The 21,000-nt window shown below is 51.4% G+C and overlaps 1 protein-coding gene across 1 annotated transcript; it reads left to right on the forward strand.

The window, feature by feature from the left end:
• Positions 1-3,626: 3,626 nt before the first annotated feature.
• On the forward strand, positions 3,627-20,994 carry LOC136305851 (long-chain fatty acid transport protein 1-like; the record flags this gene model as incomplete). The annotated part of the gene is given in 13 exon segments (XM_066209172.1): positions 3,627-4,375; positions 5,247-5,408; positions 6,389-6,458; positions 7,109-7,200; positions 9,056-9,165; positions 10,449-10,637; positions 11,075-11,107; positions 13,245-13,349; positions 13,351-13,372; positions 15,251-15,388; positions 15,915-16,079; positions 18,086-18,232; positions 19,131-20,994. Coding segments are annotated over 13 exon segments (2,140 nt in total), but the record flags the coding sequence as incomplete, so codon positions are not given.
• Between the last annotated feature and the right edge of the window lie 6 nt (positions 20,995-21,000).

Genomic DNA, 21,000 nt, shown 5'->3' on the forward strand with positions numbered 1-21,000 from the left:
TTTATTCCAGCCCAGTTAAATTTGATTTCATGGGATTATTTTAATTCTAGCCCAGTTTAATTTGAATTAATGGAATAATTTTTATTCCAGCCCGATTAAATTTGATTTCATGGGATTATTTTAATTCTAGCCCAGTTTAATTTGAATTAATGGAATAATTTTTATTCCAGCCCGATTAAATTTGATTTCATGGAATGATTTTAATTCCAGCCCAGTTTAATTTGAATTAATGGAATAATTTTTATTCCAGCCCGATTAAATTTGATTTCATGGAATGATTTTCATTCTAGCCCGGTTTAATTTGAAATTAATGGAATAATTTTCGTTCCAGCCCAGTTTAATACCAGCCCGGTTGAATTCCAATTAATGGATTTAATTAATAATTTTAATCCCGGTTCCTTTTGGTTCCCCTTTAAGTGAATTTGAGTCGGGTTTAATTTTAGTCCGGGGTCACCTTGGGCTGGGCTTGAGCTCCGGAGCTCAGTTTGAACTCACCCGGATGGAATTCCGCCTCCAGGTCCTGACCAAACCCGGTTCTGCCTCCGGTTAAGCCCAGTTTAATTCCCGATTTCGCCAGAATTCAGGGAAAATCCCCAAATTTCCATGGAAAGTCACCAGAAATCCCCCCAAACGTCACTGCAAACCCCCCCAAATTTCAGTAAAAAATTCCCAAATTTCACCCAAATTCCTGTTTCTTCCCTATTTCCCGACAGCCGGGAAATGTCCCGATATTTCACTGGAAACGTCCCAGAATTCCCATAAAATCTTTAAAATTCCCCAAAAAATCCCCAAATTTCAGTGCAAACCCCCGCCCCCAAATTTCAGTGTAAAATTCCCAAATTTCTGCATAAAATTCCTGGAATTTCACCAAAACTGCCATAAAACCCCCCAAATTTCACTCTAAAACCCCCAAATTTCTGTGCAAACCTCCCAAAATTCCACAAAATTCCCCCCGAAAATCTCAGAAATTCCCATTAAACCCCCAAATTTCACGCCCAAGTTCCCGAATTTCCCAAATTTCAGTGCAAAACCCCCAAATTCCGGTGTAAAATTCCCGGAATTTTGCCGACATCGCCATAAAACCCCCAAAATTCACTCCAAAATTCACCGAAATCAACCAAATTTCCCTTTTTTCCCCCATTTTTCCCAGCGGACTCTGGGTCCTGCTCCGTGTCTGGCACAACCTGCGGCAATTCTCGGTTTAACCCCAATTTCCGCCCAAATTTCCCTCCAAACCCCAAATTTCCCCTCCAAACTTCCCAGATTCCCTCCAAACCCCCCAAATTCCCCCTCCAAACCCCAATTCCCCCCACCCCCAAACCCCCCACCCCCCAAATTCCCTCCCAAACCCCCCCAAATTCCCTCCAAACCCCCCCAAATTCCCTCCAAACTCCCCCAAATTCCCTCCAAACACCCCCCAAATTCCCTCCAAACCCCAAATTCCCCCACCCCCAAACCCACCCCCCCAAATTCCCTCCAACCCCCCAAACACCCCCCAACCCCCAAATTCCCTCCAACCCCCAAACCCCCCCAACCCCCCAAATTCCCTCCAACCCCCAAATTCCCTCCAAACCCCCCAAATTCCCACCCAAACCCCCAAATTCCCTCCAAACCCCCCAAATTCCCACCCCAACCCCCAAACTCCCCCCACCCCCCCAAATTCCCTCCAACCCCCCAAATTCCCTCCAAACCCCCAAATTCCCACCAACCCCCCAAACTCCCCCAACCCCCCAAATTCCCACCAAACCCCCCAAATTCCCACCCAACCCCCCAAATTCCCACCAAACCCCCAAATTCCCTCCAACCCCCCAAATTCCCACCCACCCCCCAAACCCTCCCACCCCCCCAAATTCCCACCCAACCCCCCCAAATTCCCACCAAACCCCCAAATTCCCACCAACCCCCCAAATCCCTCCACCCCCCAAATTCCCTCCAAACCCCCCAAATTCCCCCACCCCAAACCCCCACCCCCAAATTCCCTCCAAACCCCCCAAATTCCCTCCAAACCCCAAATTCCCTCCAAACCCCCAAATTCCCACCACCCCCCCAATTCCCCCCAAACCCCCAAATTCCCTCCAAACCCCCCAAATTCCCTCCAAACCCCCAAATTCCCTCCAAACCCCCAAATTCCCACCCAACCCCCCAAATTCCCTCCAAACCCCCCAAATTCCCACCAAACCCCCAAATTCCCTCCAAACCCCCCAAATTCCCTCCAAACCCCCCAAATTCCCTCCAACCCCCCCAAATCCCACCCACCCCCCAAACCCACCCCCACCCCCCAAATCCCACCAACCCCCCAAATTCCCTCCAAACCCCCCAAATTCCCTCCAAACCCCCAAATTCCCTCCAACCCCCAAATTCCCTCCAAACCCCCAATTCCCTCCAAACCACCCCCCCCCCCCAAACCCCCCAAACCCCCAAACCACCCCCAAACCCCCCAAATTCCCTCCCAACCCCCCAAATTCCCTCCAAACCCCAAAATCCCTCCAAACCCCCCAAAACCCCCCACCCCCAAATTCCCACCCAACCCCCCAAACACCCCCCAAACCCACCCCCCACCCCAAATTCCCACCAACCCCCAAATTCCCTCCAAACCCCCAAATTCCCCCACCCCAAACCCACCCCAAATTCCCTCCAAACCCCAAATTCCCCCAAACCCCCAAATTCCCTCCAAACCCCCAAATTCCCTCCAACCCCCAAATTCCCTCCAAACCCCAAATTCCCTCCAAACCCCCCAAATTTCCCTCCAAACCCCCAAATTCCCACCCAAACCCCCCAAACCCACCCACCCCCAAACCCCCCAAACCCCACCAAACCCCCAACCCCCCAAACCCCCAAACCCCCCAAACCACCCCAACCCCCCAAACCCACCAACCCCCCACCAAACCCCCCAATTCCCTCCAAACCCCCAAATTCCCTCCAAACCCCCCAAATTCCCTCCAAACCCCCCAAATTTCCCTCCAAACCCCCCAAATCCCCCAAATTTCCCTCCAAACCCCCCAAATTTCCCTCCAAACCCCCCAAATTTCCCTCCAAACTCCCCAAATTTCCCTCCAAACCCCAAATTTCCCTCCAAACTCCCCAAATTTCCCTCCAAACCCCCCAAATTTCCCTCCAAACCCCAAATTTCCCTCCAAACCCCAAATTTCCCTCTAAACCCCCAAATTTCCCTCCAAACCCCAAATTTCCCTCCAAACTCCCCAAATTTCCCTCCAAACCCCAAATTTCCCTCCAACCCCCCAAATTTCCCTCCAAACTCCCCAAATTTCCCTCCAAACTCCCCAAATTTCCCTCCAAACCCCAAATTTCCCTCCAAACCCCAAATTTCCCTCCAAACTCCCCAAATTTCCCTCCAAACCCCCCAAATTTCCCTCCAAACCCCAAATTTCCCTCCAAACCCCAAATTTCCCTCCAAACTCCCCAAATTTCCCTCCAAACCCCAAATTTCCCTCCAAACTCCCCAAATTTCCCTCCAAACCCCAAATTTCCCTCCAAACCCCAAATTTCCCTCCAAACTCCCCAAATTTCCCTCCAAACCCCCAAATTTCCCTCCAAACTCCCCAAATTTCCCTCCAAACCCCCAAATTTCCCTCCAAACTCCCCAAATTTCCCTCCAAACTCCCCAAATTTCCCTCCAAACCCCAAATTTCCCTCCAACCCCCCCAAATTTCCCTCCAAACCCCAAATTTCCCTCCAAACCCGCCAAATTTCCCTCCAAACCCCAAATTTCCCTCCAAACCCCCCAAATTTCCCTCCAAACCCCAAATTTCCCTCCAAACCCCCCAAATTTCCCTCCAAACTCCCCAAATTTCCCTCCAAACCCCCCAAATTTCCCTCCAAACCCCAAATTTCCCTCCAAACCCCCCAAATTTCCCTCCAAACCCCAAATTTCCCTCCAAACCCGCCAAATTTCCCTCCAAACCCCCCAAATTTCCCTCCAAACTCCCCGAAATTTTCCCCAGCATTTCCTTTTCTCCCAGCGGACTCTGGGTGCTGCTCCGTGTCCGGGGGGAGCTGTGGTGGCAGCGGCGCCGCGGCCGCTCGGTGCCCGCGCTGTTCTCGCTGACGGCGCGGCGCCGGCCGGACAAGGCGGCGCTGGTGGACGCGGCGTCGGGCGCCGTGTGGACCTTCCGGCACCTGGAGGAATTCTCCAACGCCGTGGCTCACCTGTGCCGGGAGCTGGGGCTCGTGCCCGGGGACGTCGTCGGCATTTTCATGGAGTCGCGGCCGGAGTTCGTGGGGCTCTGGCTGGGCCTGGCCAAGGCCGGCGTGGAGGCGGCGCTGCTCAACTCGCACCTGCGCGGGGACGGGCTGCTCCACGGCCTCACCTGTGCCGGGGCACGGGCTCTGGTGTTCGGGGCTGAGCTCAGCTCAGGTGAGTCCAGGTGAGCTCAGGTGCGGCTGCTCCACGGCCTCACCTGTGCCGGGGCCAGGGCTCTGGCGTTGGGGGCTGAGCTCAGCTCAGGTGAGATGAGGAAGGGCTCAGGTGAGCTCAGGTGGGCTCAGGTGAGCTCAGGTGAGTTGCGGAGGGGCTCAGGTGAGCTCAGGCGAGCAGGGGAAGGTGTGTTGGGGGCAGAGAAATATTTCAGGGAATTGTTTTGGTTTAAAAGGTTTGTTTCCCATTTTTAATAAATTTCCCCCGTTCCCGATGACTTTCCCCCGTTCCCGATGGATTTCCCCCATTCCCAATGGATTTTCTCCATTTCCAATGACTTTCCCCCGTTCCCAATGAATTTTCTCCCATTCCCAATGGATTTTCCCCGTTCCCAATGGATTTCCCCCATTCCCGATGGGTTTCCCCCATTCCCAATGACTTTCCCCCATTCCCGATGACTTTCCCCATTCCCGATGGGTTTCCCCCATTCCCAATGACTTTCCCCCATTCCCGATGACTTTCCCCCGTTCCCGATGACTTTCCCCCATTCCCGATGGATTCTCCCCGTTCCCGATGGATTCCCCCGTTCCCGATGACTTTCCCCATTCCCGATGGGTTTCCCCCGTTCCCTATGGATTTCCCCCGTTCCCGATGACTTTCCCCCATTCCCGATGACTTTCCCCCATTCCCGATGACTTTCCCCATTCCCAGTGGATTTCCCCCATTCCCGATGACTTTCCCCCATTCCCGATGGATTCTCCCCGTTCCCGATGGATTTCCCCCATTCCCGATGGATTTCCCCCATTCCCGATGGATTCTCCCCGTTCCCGATGGATTTCCCCGTTCCCGATGACTCTCCCCGTGTCCGCAGCCGTGTGGGAGGTGAGCTCGGCCCTGGGCCCTCACCTGCAGAAGTTCTCGTGGGGCTCGGAGCCGTCGGCGCCCGGCCCGGCGGGTTCCCGGCGCCTGGAGCCCCTCCTGGAGCGAGCCCCCAAATCCCCGCCGGGACACGGCCCCGCCAGGGGCCTGGACGGTAAAAACCCGGGGAAAAAAACGGGGAAAAAACGGGGAAAAGGGGGAAAAAATGGGGGGAAAAAGGGGGGGAAAAATGGGGGAAAAAAGGGGAAAAATGGGGAAAACAATGGGGGAAAAATATGGGGGGGAAATGGGGGAAAAGAGGCCCCAAATCCCCCCCAGGACACGGCTCCGCCAGGGGCGTGGATGGTAAAAAGCCGGGGAAAAACGGGGGAAAATGGGGGAAAATGGGGGAAATTGGGGAGAAATGGGGGAAAATGGGGGAAAAAATGGGGGGAAATTGATGAAAATGGGGAAAAAAGGAGGGGGAAATGGGGAGAAATGGGGAAAATGGGGAAGAAATGGGAAAAAGTGGGGAAAAATGGGGAGAAATGGGGGGAAAATGGGGAGAAATGGGAAAATGGGGAGAAATGGGAAAACTGGGGAGAAATGGGGAAAAAAAGGGGAAAAAGGGAAAAATTGATGAAAATGGGGGAAAAATGGAGGGGAAATGGGAAAAATGGGAGAAAGGGGGAAAATGGGGAAAAAACGGGGGGAAATGGGGAAAACTATGGGGGGGAAAAATGGGGAGAAATGGGAAAATGGGGGGAAATGGGGAAAAATGGGGGGAAAAATGGGGGAAAATGGATGGGAAAAATGGGGAAAAAACAGGGAAAATGAGGAAAAAATGGGGAAGCGGGGAAATGGGGCAAAACAAATTAAAAATGGGGGGAAAACAGGAAAAAAGGGGAAAAATGAGGAGAAAAGCGCGGGAGAAATGGGGGGAAGTATGATCAAAAGAATAAAATGAGGGGCAAAGGGGGGAACTAGGGAAAAAGGGAAGAAAAAAAGGCAAAAAATGAGGAAAAAAACAGGAAAAAACGAGGAAAACACGAGGGGAACCGGGGAAAATTGGGGAGAAATCCCAAATTCCGGGTTTTCCTGGATTTTTCCCTGAATTTTTCCCGTTTTTTTCCCCCCCATTTTTCCTCATTCCAGACCGGCTGTTCTACATCTACACCTCGGGCACCACCGGCATGCCCAAGGCGGCCATCGTGGTGCACAGCAGGTGAGGGCGGGGCCGGGGGCGGGGCCTCGGGTGGGCGTGGCCAGGGAAATGGGCGTGGCCATGAGTAGGTGTGTCCCCCACCTGTCCAGGTGTGGCTTTGGGTGTGGTTTGAGTGTGTCCGGTGGGTGTGGCTGGGGATGGGCGTGTCCCTCCCCTGCCCGGATGTCTTGTGGGCGTGTCCAGGTGTATTGTGGGCGTGTCCAGGTGTGTTGTGGGCGTGTCCCTCCCCTGCCCAGGTTTTGTGGGTGTGTCCAGGTGTGTTGTGGGCGTGTCCCTCCCCTGCCCAGGTGTGTTGTGGGCGTGTCCAGGTGTGCTCTGGGCGTGTCTCTCCCCTGCCCAGGTGTGTTGTGGGCGTGTCCAGGTGTGCTCTGGGCGTGTCTCTCCCCTGCCCAGGTGTGTTGTGGGCGTGTCCAGGTGTGCTGTGGGTGTGTCCCACCCATTCCAGGTGTGCTGTGGGCGTGTCCAGGTATGTTGAGGGCGTGTCCAGGTGTGCTGTGGGCGTGTCCCTCCCCTGCCCAGGTGTGTTGTGGGCGTGTCCAGCTGTGCTGTGGGCGTGTCCCGCCCATTCCAGGTGTGCTGTGGGCGTGTCCAGCTGTGCTGTGGGCGTGTCCCTGGGCGTGTCCCCGCCCAGCCAGGTGTGTGTGTCTCAGGTATTACCGAATCGCCGCCTTTGGTTATTTCGCCTTCCGGATGCGCCCCGATGACGTCATCTACACCTGCCTGCCCCTCTACCACTCCGCAGGTGCGGCTGCTTCCGCCTCCTCCTCCTCCTCCTCCTCCAAATTTATCCTGAATTTATCTCAAATTTATCCCGAATTTATCCGGAATTTATCCCGAATTTATCCCAAATTTATCTCAAATTTATCCCGAATTTATCCAAATTTGTCCTGAATTTATCCCAAATTTATCCCAAATTTATCTCAAATTTATCCCAAATTTATCCCAAATTTATCCTGAATTTATCCCGAATTTATCTCAAATTTATCCCGAATTTATCCCAAATTTATCCTGAATTAATCCCAAATTTATCCCGAATTTATCCTGAATTAATCCCAAATTTATCCCGAATTTATCCCAAATTTATCCCAAATTTATCCCGAATTTATCCCAAATTTATCCCAAATTTATCTCAAATTTATCCCGAATTTATCCAAATTTGTCCTGAATTTATCCCGAATTTATCCCGAATTTATCTCAAATTTATCTTGAATTTATCCCGAATTTAACCTGAATTTATCCCGAATTTACCCCAAATTTATCCCGAATTTATCTTGAATTTATCCCAAATTTATCCCAAATTTATCCTGAATTTATCTCAAATTTATCTCAAATTTATCTCAAATTTATCCCAAATTTATCCCGAATTTATCTCAAATTTATCCCCAATTTATCCCGAATTTATCCCGAATTTATCCCAAATTTATCCCAAATTTATCTCAAATTTATCCCAAATTTATCCCAAATTTATCCTGAATTAATCCCAAATTTATCCCAAATTTCTCCCAAATTTATCTCAAATTTATCCTGAATTTATCCCAAATTTATCTTGAATTTATCCCAAATGTATCCTGAATTAATCCCAAATTTATCCCGAATTTATCCCAAATTTACCCCAAATTTATCCCAAATTTATCCCACATTTATCCCAAATTTCCAGGGAACATCCCGGGGGTGGGGCAGCCCCTGATCCCTCCCAAATATCCCCAAAATCCCAAATATCTCCCAAATTCACCCCAAATTCCTCCCGATTTTTTCCCCAGGGAACATCATGGGCGTGGGGCAGTGCCTGATCCGGCCCAAATCAATCCCAAAAATCCCAGAAATCCCAAATTTTCTCCCGATTTTTCCCCCAGGGAACATCCTGGGCGTGGGGCAGTGCCTGATCCGCCCCAAATCAATCCCAAAAATCCCAGAAATCCCAAATTTTCTCCCGATTTTTTCCCCAGGGAACATCCTGGGCGTGGGGCAGTGCCTGATCCGGCCCAAATCAATCCCAAAAATCCCAGAAATCCCAAATTTTCTCCCGATTTTTTCCCCAGGGAACATCCTGGGCGTGGGGCAGTGCCTGATCCGGCCCAAATCAATCCCAAAAATCCCAGAAATCCCAAATTTTCTCCCGATTTTTCCCCCAGGGAACATCCTGGGCGTGGGGCAGTGCCTGATCCGCCCCAAATCAATCCCAAAAATCCCAGAAATCCCAAATTTTCTCCCGATTTTTCCCCCAGGGAACATCCTGGGCGTGGGGCAGTGCCTGATCCGCCCCAAATCAATCCCAAAAATCCCAGAAATCCCAAATTTTCTCCCGATTTTTTCCCCAGGGAACATCATGGGCGTGGGGCAGTGCCTGATCCGCCCCAAATCAATCCCAAAAATCCCAGAAATCCCAAATTTTCTCCCGATTTTTTCCCCAGGGAACATCATGGGCGTGGGGCAGTGCCTGATCCGCCCCAAATCAATCCCAAAAATCCCAGAAATCCCAAATTTTCTCCCGATTTTTTCCCCAGGGAACATCATGGGCGTGGGGCAGTGCCTGATCCGGCCCAAATCAATCCCAAAAATCCCAGAAATCCCAAATTTTCTCCCGATTTTTTCCCCAGGGAACATCATGGGCGTGGGGCAGTGCCTCCTGCGCGGCCTCACCGTCGTCATCCGCAGGAAATTCTCGGCTTCCAGGTTTTGGGAGGATTGTGTCAAATACCGCTGCACGGTGAGCCCCAAACTCCTGGGATTTTTCCCTCTTTTCCACCATTTTTCCCTCTTTTCCACCATTTTTCCCGGTTTTTTTTTCCCAATTTTTCCACCGGTTTTTCCCCCCTCCTCCCCCCATTTTCTCCCGATTTTTTTCCCCCCTTTCCCACCCCAGATCCAAATTGCTTTTTCTCCCCCGTTTTCCCCCTCTCACCCATCCCAAATCCCATTAGGATTTTCCCCGCTCCTTTGGACTATCCCAATTTTTTCCCCCCAAAATCCCCTTTTATTAATTTTTTTTTTTTGCCCCAAATCCCTTTTTTTAACATTTTTTCGGCCCCAAATCCCATTTTTTTTCGTGTTTTTTTTCCCCCCCCAAAAAATCCCATTCCTTTGGGATTTTTTTACCCCAAATCCCATTTTTTTCACCCCCAGAATCCCAGTTTTCCCCCCAAACCCCATTTTTTGGTCATTTTTCCCCCCAAACCCCATTTTTTGGTTATTTTTCCCCCCCAAACCCTGTTTTTTGGGGTTTTTTTTTCCCCCAAACCCCATTTTTTTGGTTATTTTTCCCCCCAAACCCCATTTTTTGGTCATTTTTCCCCCCAAACCCCTTTTTTTCCAGGTTTTTTCTCCCCAAACCCCTTTTCTTTTTGGGTTTTTTTCCCCCAAACCCCATGATTTGGTTATTTTTTTCCCCCACATCCCATTTTTTTGGGTATTTCTTCCCCCCACATCCCATTTTTTTGGGTATTTTTTCCCCCCACATCCCATTTTTTTGGTCATTTTTCCCCCCAAACCCCATTTTTTTGGTCATTTTTCCCCCCAAACCCCATTTTTTGGTTATTTTTTCCCCCCAAACCCCATTTTTTTGGTTCTTTTTTCCCCCCAAACCCCATTTTTTGGTCATTTTTTCCCCCCAAACCCCATTTTTTGGTCATTTTTTCCCCCCAAACCCCATTTTTTGGTCATTTTTCCCCCCCAAACCCCATTTTTTGGTCATTTTTTCCCCCCAAACCCCATTTTTTGGTCATTTTTTCCCCCCAAACCCCATTTTTTCCGGGTTTTTCCCCCCAAACCCCATTTTTTGGTCATTTTTCCCCCCAAACCCCATTTTTTGGTCATTTTTTCCCCCCAAACCCCATTTTCTGGTTATTTTCCCCCCCCAAACCCTGTTTTTTGGGGTTTTTTTTCCCCCAAACCCCATTTTTTGGTTATTTTTCCTCCCCCAAACCCCATTTTTTCCGGGTTTTCCCCCCCAAATCTCGCGTTTCGGGTGTTTTATTAGGAATTTCCCCCCAGGTGGTGCAGTACATCGGGGAGCTGTGCCGGTACCTGCTGGCCCAGCCCGTGTCCGGCGCCGAGCGGCGGCACCGCGTCCGTCTGGCCCTGGGCAACGGGCTCCGGGCCCAGCTCTGGCCCCAGTTCCAGCAGAGGTTCCACCTGAGCCGCATCGGGGAGTTCTACGGGGCCACCGAGTGCAACTGCAGCGTGGCCACATCGACGGCAAGGTGGGGGAAAGAGCCGGAATGCTCAGGGAAAAGTTGGGGGAAAGAGTGGGGAAAAATCCGGGAAAAAATGGGGAAAATCCGGGAAAAAATGGGGGAAATGGGGGGAAAAAATGGGGAAAATGGGGGGGAAAAAATGGGGAAAATGGGGGGAAAAAATGGGGAAAATGGGGGGAAAAAAATGGGGAAAATCCGGGAAAAAATGGGGAAAATCCGGGAAAAAATGGGGGAAATGGGGGGAAAAAAATGGGGAAAATCCGGGAAAAAATGGGGAAAATCCAGGAAAAAATGGGGAAAATCCAGGAAAAAATGGGGAAAATCCAGGAAAAAAATCGAGGGGAAAATGGGGGAAATTGGGGAAAAAAATGGGAAAAATTGGGAAAAAAATGGGAAGAATTGGGAGTTCTGTGGACCACCGAGTGCAACTGCAGCGTGGCCAACATCGACGGCAAGGTGGGGGAAAGACCCGGAATGCTCAGGGAAAAGTTGGGGGAAAGAGTGGGGAAAAATCCGGGAAAAAATGGGGAAAATCCGGGAAAAAATGGGGGAAAATCTGGGGAAAAATGGGGAAAATGGGGGGAAAAAAATGGGGAAAATCCGGGGAAAAAATGGGGAAAATCCAGGAAAAAATGGGGAAAATGGGGGGAAAAAAATGGGGAAAATCCGGGAAAAAATGGGGAAAATCCGGGAAAAAATGGGGAAAATCCGGGAAAAATGGGGAAAATGGGGGGGAAAAAATGGGGAAAATCCGGGAAAAAATGGGGAAAAATCCGGGAAAAAATGGGGAAAATCCGGGAAAAAATCGAGGGGGAAAATGGGGGAAAAATGGGAAAAAACTGGGAGAAATTGGGAAAATCGTTGGGAAAAAATCCGCAAAAAAGTGGGGAAAATCCAGGAAAAAAATCGAGGGGGAAATGGGGGGAAATTGGGAAAAAAAATGGGAAAAATTGGGAAAAAAATGGGAAGAATTGGGAGTTCTGTGGACCACCGAGGGCAGCTGCAGCGTGGCCAACATCGACGGCAAGGTGGGGGAAAATGGGGAATATTCAGGGAAAAATTGGGGGAAAATCTGGGAAAAATCGGGGAAAAAATATGGGAAAAATTGGGAAAAAAATGGGGAAAAATTGGGAAAAGATACGGGAAAAATTGGGGAAAAATGGGGAATGATCGAGGGAAAACAGGGAAAATATGAGAAAATATTGGGGAAAAAATGGGGAAGGAATGAGGGAAAAATCAGGGAAAAAGGGAAAAAATGGGGAAAGAATCAGGAAAGAATTGGGGAAAAAAAAAAAGAGGGGAAAAATTGGGAAAAAAATGGGAAAAATTGGGAAAAATGGGGGGAAAAAAGAGAATTTTGCAGAGCCACCGAGTGCAAGTGCAGCGTGGGCAACATCGACGGAAAGGTGGGGAAAAATCTGGGAAAAAAAATCTGGGAAAAAAAATCTGGGAAAAAATCGGGAACAAATGGGGAAACAATTGAGGAAAAATTGAGGAAAAAAAATCGGGGATAAATGGGAAAGGCTCGAGGAAAAAACGGGAACAAAATGAGGGGGAAAATCGGGGGAAAATTTTGGGGAAAAGAACCGAGAAAAAATTGGGGGAAAAAAAAAAAAATTTGGGAAAGGATTGGGGGAAAGTATTGGGAAAAAATTATTGGGGAAATCGTGGGGAAAAAGAAATCGGGGGAAAATGGGGAAAAAATTGGGTTTTAATGGGGGAAGAGTTGGGAAAAGACTGGGGGGAAAATGGGGGAAATTGGGGAAAAAATCAGGGAAAAATTGGGAAAAAATGGGGAAAAAAAGCAGAAAAAATGGGGAAAAATCAGGAAAAAAAAAAGGGAAAATTTTTTTCCTGTTTGTTTTTGGTTTTTTTTAATTTCCTTTGGGGTATTTTTAGGATTTTCCCCGTTTTTGTTTAAACTCCCCCGTTTTCCCTTGGAATTTCGGGTGATTTTCCCGTTTTTCAGGCAATCTTCCCATTCTTCGCCCGTTTTTCGGGTGATTTTCCCATTTTTCACCCATTTTTCCAGCGATTTTCCCCATTTTTCGCCCGTTTTTCGGGTGATTTTCCCATTTTTCGCCCGTTTTTGGGTGATTTTCCCATTTTTCACCCATTTTTCAGGTGATTTTCTCATTTTTCGCCCCGTTTTCAGGTGATTTTCCCATTTTTCACCCGTTTTTGGCTGATTTTCCCCCGATTTTCCCCATTTTTTCGCCCGTTTTTTGGGTGATTTTCCCCCATTTTTTCGCCCTTTTTCAAGCAATCTTCCCATTTTTTTGCCCATTTTTTCAGGCGATTTTCCCCATTTTTCACCCATTTTTTCAGGTGATTTTCTCATTTTTCGCCCATTTTTGGGTGATTTTCCCCATTTTTCCCCCTTTTTTGGTGGTTTTCCCCCATTTTTCACCTTTTTTTGGTGGTTTTCCCCCCATTTTCTTCCCCCTTTTTTTGGTGATTTTCCCCCATTTTCCCGCCCATTTCCCCCCGTTTTTTTCCCCCCCTACCTTCCCCGTTTTTTCCACCGATTTTGACGGGGGTTTTTTTTTTTTCCCTTTTTCCCGGGATTTCTCCCCGTTTTTCCGCCGTCCAGGTGGGCGCCTGCGGGTTCAACAGCCGCCTCCTGCCCAACGTTTACCCCGTGCGCCTGGTGAAGGTTCACCCCGAGACGCTGGAGCTGCTCCGGGACTCGCGCGGCCCTCGGCGTCCCCTGCGCCCCAGGTCTGCCACACAACGCCAAATTTCCCGGGTTTAGCCCGAAAATTCCCGGGTTTACACCAAAAATTTCCCATTTTTAAACCAAAAATTCCCATTTTTAAACCAAAATTTCCCATTTTTAAACCAAATTTTCCCATTTTTAGCCCCAAAATTCCCGTTCTTAGCCCACAGAATTCTCATCTTTAGCCCAGAAGTCGCCCCTTTTTAGCCCGAAAATTCCCAGTTTTTATCCCCAAAATTCCCGGTTTTAGCCAAAAAAAAAAAAAATCCCCATTTTTAGCTCAAAAATTCCCCCTTTTAGCCCAAAAATTCCCATTTTTTATCCCCAAAATTCCTGGGTTTAGCCCAAAAATTCCCGTATTTTATCCCAGAAATTCCCAGTTCCATCCCAAAATTTCCCAGTTTTAGCCCCAAAATTCCCAGTTCCATCCCAAAAAAATCCCATTTTTAGCCCAAAATTTCCCAGTTTTAGCCCAAAAATTCCTGGTTTTGTCCCAGAAATTCCCCGTTTTAGCCCAAAAATTCCCATTTTTGGCACAAAAATTCTCCTTTTTAGCCCCCAGAATTTTCCTTTTTAGCCCAAAATTCCCCTTTTTACCCCAAAAATTCCCCGTTTTATCCCAAAAATCCCTGGTTTTATCCCCCAAAATCCCCATTTTATCCCAAAATTCCCACCCTTCGGGAAGGTTTGGGGTCCCAAACGGGATTTTCCACCCCGGGTTTTTGCCTCTAGAATCCCAATTCCCATGGATTTCCCATGGATCTTTTGGGATACAATTCCCACCTTTCCCACGGATTTTGGGCTGAAATTCCCGTGGATTTCCCATGGATTTTTTTGGCATATAATTCCCACATTTCCCACGGATTTTGGGATCTAATTCCCGTGTTTTCCATGGATTTCCCATGGATTTTTTGGGATATAATTCCCACCTTTCCCACGGATTTCGGGCTGCAATTCCCGTGGATTTCCCATGGATCTTTTGGGATACAATTCCCACCTTTCCCACGGATTTTGGGCTGCAATTCCCGTGGATTTCCCATGGATCTTTTGGGATACAATTCCCACCTTTCCCATGGATTTTGGGCTGCAATTCCCGTGGATTTCCCATGGATCTTTTGGGATACAATTCCCACCTTTCCCACGGATTTTGGGCTGCAATTCCCGTGGATTTCCCATGGATCTTTTGGGATACAATTCCCACCTTTCCCACGGATTTCGGGCTGCAATTCCCGTGGATTTCCCATGGATCTTTTGGGATACAATTCCCACCTTTCCCACGGATTTTGGGCTGAAATTCCCGTGGATTTCCCATGGATTTTTTTGGCATATAATTCACACATTTCCCACGGATTTTGGGATCTAATTCCCGTGTTTTCCATGGATTTCCCATGGATTTTTTGGAATATAATTCCCACCTTTCCCACGGCTTTTGGGCTGCAATTCCCGTGGATTTCCCATGGATCTTTTGGGATACAATTCCCACCTTTCCCACGGATTTCGGGCTGCAATTCCCGTGGATTTCCCATGGATCTTTTGGGATACAATTCCCACCTTTCCCATGGATTTTGGGCTGCAATTCCCGTGGATTTCCATGGATCTTTTGGGATACAATTCCCACCTTTCCCACGGCTTTTGGGCTGCAATTCCCGTGGATTTCCCATGGATCTTTTGGGATACAATTCCCACCTTTCCCACGGATTTCGGGCTGCAATTCCCATGGGTTTCCCATGGATTTTTTTGAGATATAATCCACACATTTCCCACGGATTTTTTAGGATACAATTCCCCCCGTGTTTCCCATTGATTTCCCATGGAATTTTTTTTCGGGATACAATTCCCACCTTTCCCACGGATTTCCCCGGGATTTTCCACCATTCCAGGAGAGCCGGGGTTACTCGTGGGCCGCATCGACCAGCGGGATCCGCTGCGCCGCTTCGACGGCTACGTCAGCGCCGGCGCCACGCGCAGCAAGATCGCCCGCGACGTGCTGGCGCCCGGGGACCAGGTGTACCTGTCAGGTGAGTCATTCCCAAAATTCCCACTATTCCAACCCCAAATCCCAAGATTTCCCCTGGCCGGCGTTTCGGGGGCAGATTTCTGGATTTTTTTTTTCCCAATTCCCAGCTGGGATTTTTCAGGAATTTTTTTTGGATTTTTTTTTTTCCCTATTCCGAGCGGAAATTTTTGGGATTTTCCCCCCATTCCCAGGCGGGATTTTTTGGGGATTTTTTCAGGATTTTTCCCAATTCCCAGCTGGGATTTTTCAGGAATTTTTTTTCGATTTTTTTTTTCCCTATTCCGAGCGGAAATTTTGGGGATTTTTCCCCATTTCCAAGCGGGATTTTTTGGGGATTTTTTCAGGATTTTTCCCAATTCCCAGCTGGGATTTTTCCTGGATTTTTTTGGGGGGGATTTTCCCCTTTTCAGGGGACGTCCTGCTGATGGATGATTTGGGATATCCGGATTCATTTCTGGGCTGTTTCCCCATTCCCAGCTGAGATTTTTTCCTGGATTTTTTTTTTGGGGGGATTTTCCCGTTTTCAGGGGACGTCCTGGTGATGGATGATTTGGGATATCTGTATTTCCGGGACCGGGGCGGGGACACGTTCCGCTGGCGAGGGGAAAACGTCTCCAGCACCGAGGTCGAGGGCGCCCTGAGCCGCCTCCTGGGCCAGGCCGACGTCGTCGTCTACGGCGTCGAGATCCCCGGTAAATCCCGGAAAACGTCCCCCAAAAATCCGGGATAACGGGGCGGGAACGGGGGGGAAAAAATTCCCGTTGGTTCCAGGAAAAATTTGGGGTGGGGAAAAGGAAATTTGGGGGTTTAGGGCATTGGGATTCCCGGTAAATCCCGAAAAAAAATTTGGGATAACAGGGCGGGAATGAGGAGGAAAATCCTCTGGGAATGAGGGGTAAAAATTCCAGTTTGTTCCAGGAAAAACTGGGAGAGATTTGGGGGTTGAAATCCCCGGTAAATCCCAAAAAAATATCCCACCAAAAAAATCGGGGATAACGGGGCGGGAGCGGGGGGGGGGGGGGGAAATTCCGGTTGGTTCCAGGTAAAACTGGGAGAGATTTGGGGATTTACAGCGTCGGGATTGCCAGGAATTCCCGAAAAAAAATCTGGGAGAACGAGGAATGGGCTTGGATTTGGGAAACCCCTCAAATTCCCAGTTTTAACCCCCAGAATTCCCATTTTTTTTACCCAAAACTCCCCTTTTTTTTCCCCAAAATCCCCATTTTTTGCCCTGATCCAGAAGTGGAGGGGGGAAGGCGGAAACGGGGGCTGGACCGGGAAATGGGATTGGATTCAAAATTCCCATTTTTTCACCCCCCAAATTCCCATTTTTTCACCCCAAAACTTCCATTCTTCCCCCAAATCCCCGGTTTTTTCCCCGTTTCAGGAGTGGAGGGGGGGAGGCAGACATGGGGCTGGACTGGGAATGGGACTGGATCTAAGAACCCCCCAAATTCCCATTTTTCCCCCCCAAAATTCCCATTTTTCCCCCGAATCTCCCATTTCCCCCAAATCCCATTTTTCCCCCAAATTCCCATTTTTCCCCCAATCTCCCATTTCCCCCCAATCTCCCTTTTTCCCCCAATCTCCCCATTTCCCCCCCAATCTCCCTTTTTCCCCCCAATCTCCCCATTTCCCCCCCAAATTCCCCTTTTCCCCCCGATCTCCCATTCCCCCCAATCCCCCATTCCCCCCCAATCCCCCATTCCCCCCAATCCCCATTTTCCCCCCCAATCTCCCATTTCCCCCCAATCTCCCATTTCCCCCCAATCTCCCATTCCCCCCCAATCCCCCATTTCCCCCCCAATCCCCCATTTCCCCCCCAATCTCCCATTCCCCCCCAATCTCCCATTCCCCCAATCTCCCATTTTTCCCCCCAATCTCCCATTTCCCCCCAATCCCCCATTTCCCCCCGATCTCCCATTTTCCCCCCCGATCTCCCATTCCCCCCCAATCCCCCATTCCCCCCAATCTCCCATTCCCCCCCAATCTCCCATTCCCCCCAATCTCCCATTCCCCCCCAATCTCCCATTTCCCCCCCAAATTCCCATTTTCCCCCCAATCTCCCATTCCCCCCAATCCCCCCATTCCCCCCAATCCCCCATTCCCCCCCAATCTCCCATTCCCCCCCAATCTCCCATTCCCCCCCAATCTCCCATTTCCCCCCAATCTCCCATTCCCCCCCAATCTCCCATTCCCCCCAATCTCCCCATTCCCCCCCAATCTCCCATTTCCCCCCCCAAATTCCCATTTTCCCCCCAATCTCCCATTCCCCCCCAATCTCCCATTTCCCCCCAATCTCCCCATTTCCCCCCACATTCCCATTCCCCCCGATCTCCCATTTTTCCCCAATCTCCCATTCCCCCAATCTCCCATTTCCCCCCAATCTCCCATTTCCCCCCAATCTCCCATTTCCCCCCAATCTCCCATTTCCCCCACATTCCCATTCCCCCCGATCTCCCATTTTTCCCCAATCTCCCATTCCCCCAATCTCCCCTTTCCCCCCCAATCTCCCATTCCCCCCAAATTCCCATTTTCCCCCACATTCCCATTTTTCCCCCCAAATTCCCATTTTTCCCCCGAATTCCCATTTTTCCCCCCAAATTCCCATTTTTCCCCCCAAATCCCCATCTTCCCCGATGTCCCCCTGCCCCCTCCCCGGGCTGCTGACGGCAGTGGCGGTTTCGGGCCCCGGCAGGCGCCGAGGGCCGGGCGGGCATGGCGGCCATCGCCGACCCGCAGGCGCGGCTGGACGTGGCCGGCCTGTACCAGGCGCTCAGCGCGGCGCTGCCGCCCTTCGCCCGCCCCGTGCTCATCCGCCTGCGGCCCCGCCTCGACACCACCGGTATGGGCGGGGCCTGGCCGAGGGGGCGGGGCTTACAGGGGTGGGCATGAATGGGATGGGTTTATGGGTGGGGTTTAATGGGGGCGTGGCTAGAAGGACTTGGAGGGGTGGGGGCTGAGAGTGGTGGGGCGGAATGGGGTGAAGTTATGGGGCGGGGCTTAAAGGTGTGAGCGGATGGGGTGGGGCCTAAAGGGGCGGGGCTTGAAGGGACGGAGCCGCAAAGGATGGGGCTGAATGGGGATTAAAGGGGCGGGGCCTAATGGGGGAGGGTTTAATGGGGTGTGGCTTAATGGAGGGGCCTGAAGGGGCGGGGCTGAACGGGGCGGAAAGGGGTGGGGTCTGAGGGGAGGGGATGAAAGGAGTGGGGGATTAAAGGGGCGGGGCCTAAAGGGGTGGGGCCCAAAGGGGCAGGGATTAAATGTGTGGTGTGGGGATAAATGGCGATTAAAGGGGTGGGGCCTAAAGGGGTGGGTCTGAGCAGGGATTAAAGGGGCGGGGCTTAAAGAGTGGAGCCTAAAGGGGCGGGGCTGAGGGGGACAGGGGTGGGGCTGAACGGGGTGGGGTTTAAATGGGTGTGGCTTAAAGGGGCGTGGCTGAATGAGGTTTAGCGGGTTTGCTTTGGGGGCGGGGGCCTAACAGGGTGTGGGGTTGAGGGGAGGGGCTAAGGGGGTGGGGCCTAATAGGAGTGGGGCTGAATGGAGCTTACAGAGGTGGGGATTAAAGGGGTGTGGCCTAAAGGGGTGCGGTCTAATGAAGGCGTGGCCTGAGTGGGTGTGGCCTAAAGGGGTGCGGTCTAATGAAGGCGTGGCCTGAGTGGGTGTGGCCTAAAGGGGCGTGGTCATCTATTCCCGCCTTCCAGACGGATTCCTGACGGGAATTTCCCCCCCCCTCCTCCCAGGGACGTTCAAGCTGCAGAAGACGCGGCTGCGGGCCGAGGGCTGGGACCCCCGGCGGGTGCCCGACCCCCTGTTCGTGCTGGAACCGCAGCGGGGGCGCTACGTGCCCCTGGACGGGGACACGTACGACAGGATCTGCGCCGGGAAATCCCGCTTCTGAGCCCCCAAAACCGCCCTGGGATCCCGAAAATCCCAAATTGCCCTGGACGGGGACACGTCCGACAGGATCTGCGCCGGGAAATCCCGCTTCTGAGCCCCCAAAACCGCCCCGGGATCCCGAAAATCCCAAATTGCCCTGGACGGGGACACGTCCGACAGGATCTGCGCCGGGAAATCCCGCTTCTGAGCCCCCCAAAACCGCCCTGGGATCCCGAAAATCCCAAATTGCCCTGGACGGGGACACGTCCGACAGGATCTGCGCCGGGAAATCCCGCTTCTGAGCCCCCCAAACCGCCCTGGGATCCCGAAAATCCCAAATTGCCCTGGACGGGGACACGTACGACAGGATCTGCGCCGGGAAATCCCGCTTCTGAGCCCCCCAAACCGCCCTGGGATCCCGAAAATCCCAAATTGCCCTGGACGGGGACACGTCCGACAGGATCTGCGCCGGGAAATCCCGCTTCTGAGCCCCCAAAACCGCCCCGGGATCCCGAAAATCCCAAATTGCCCTGGACGGGGACACGTCCGACAGGATCTGCGCCGGGAAATCCCGCTTCTGAGCCCCCAAAACCGCCCTGGCATCCCGAAAATCCCAAATTCCCCTGGACGGGGACACGTGCGACAGGATCTGCGCCGGGAAATCCCGCTTCTGAGCCCCCCAAACCGCCCTGGGATCCCGAAAATCCCAAATTGCCCTGGACGGGGACACGTCCGACAGGATCTGCGCCGGGAAATCCCGCTTCTGAGCCCCCCAAAACCGCCCTGGGATCCCGAAAATCCCAAATTGCCCTGGACGGGGACACGTCCGACAGGATCTGCGCCGGGAAATCCCGCTTCTGAGCCCCGAAAACCGCCCTGGGATCCCGAAAATCCCAAATTCCCCTGGATGGGGACAGGTACGACAGGATCTGCGCCGGGAAATCCCGCTTCTGAGCCCCCAAAACCGCCCTGGGATCCCGAAAATCCCAAACTCCCCTGGACGGGGACACGTCCGACAGGATCTGCGCCGGGAAATCCCGCTTCTGAGCCCCCAAAACCGCCCTGGGATCCCGAAAATCCCAAATTGCCCTGGACGGGGACACGTACGACAGGATCTGCGCCGGGAAATCCCGGTCCTGAGCACAGAAATCCTGATGGGATCCCAGAAATCCCCCTGGGGATCCCGAAAAGCGATCCCCGAAAATCTCACTGGGATTCAAAACAAGCCCCGTGGGATCCCAAAAAGCCGGTGGGAAAACCTCACTCGGGATCCCAAGAACTCGAAAATCCCGCTGGGAACCTCCCCGGATGTCCTGGAAAACAGCAGAATTCCCAGAGAAAACAATGGGATTTCCTGGCAAACAGCCAGAATTCCCGGGGTTTTCAGGGAAAATTCGGGATTTGACTGTCAACCCACGACATTCCCGAGGATCCAGGAGGAACCCGGTCGGATTTCCCAGGAATTTCCAGGAAAATCAGGACTTTTCCCTGAGGGAGAACCGCTGGAGAACTCACCGCCGCTAATTAACTCTGACAGCGCTAATCAGCCGCTAATTAGTGCCTAATCAACCCCCCTGGGGGCTCCTTTGTACGGACACTTTTATCGACGTGCGGGGACCGGAACGAACCCGTTCGCCGCCGTTTTTAACCCGATTCGCTCCGTTCGCTTGTGCCTGACCGCGAGGCCATTAAACACCAGCGACTGTGCCGCGTGTTGTGCTGCTGGGGCTCGGG

This window comes from Chamaea fasciata, unplaced genomic scaffold, assembly GCF_029207755.1.
Source record: "Chamaea fasciata isolate MVZ Bird 193981 ecotype frontalis unplaced genomic scaffold, bChaFas1.0.hap1 SCAF_709, whole genome shotgun sequence".
Taxonomy (NCBI): domain Eukaryota; kingdom Metazoa; phylum Chordata; class Aves; order Passeriformes; family Sylviidae; genus Chamaea; species Chamaea fasciata.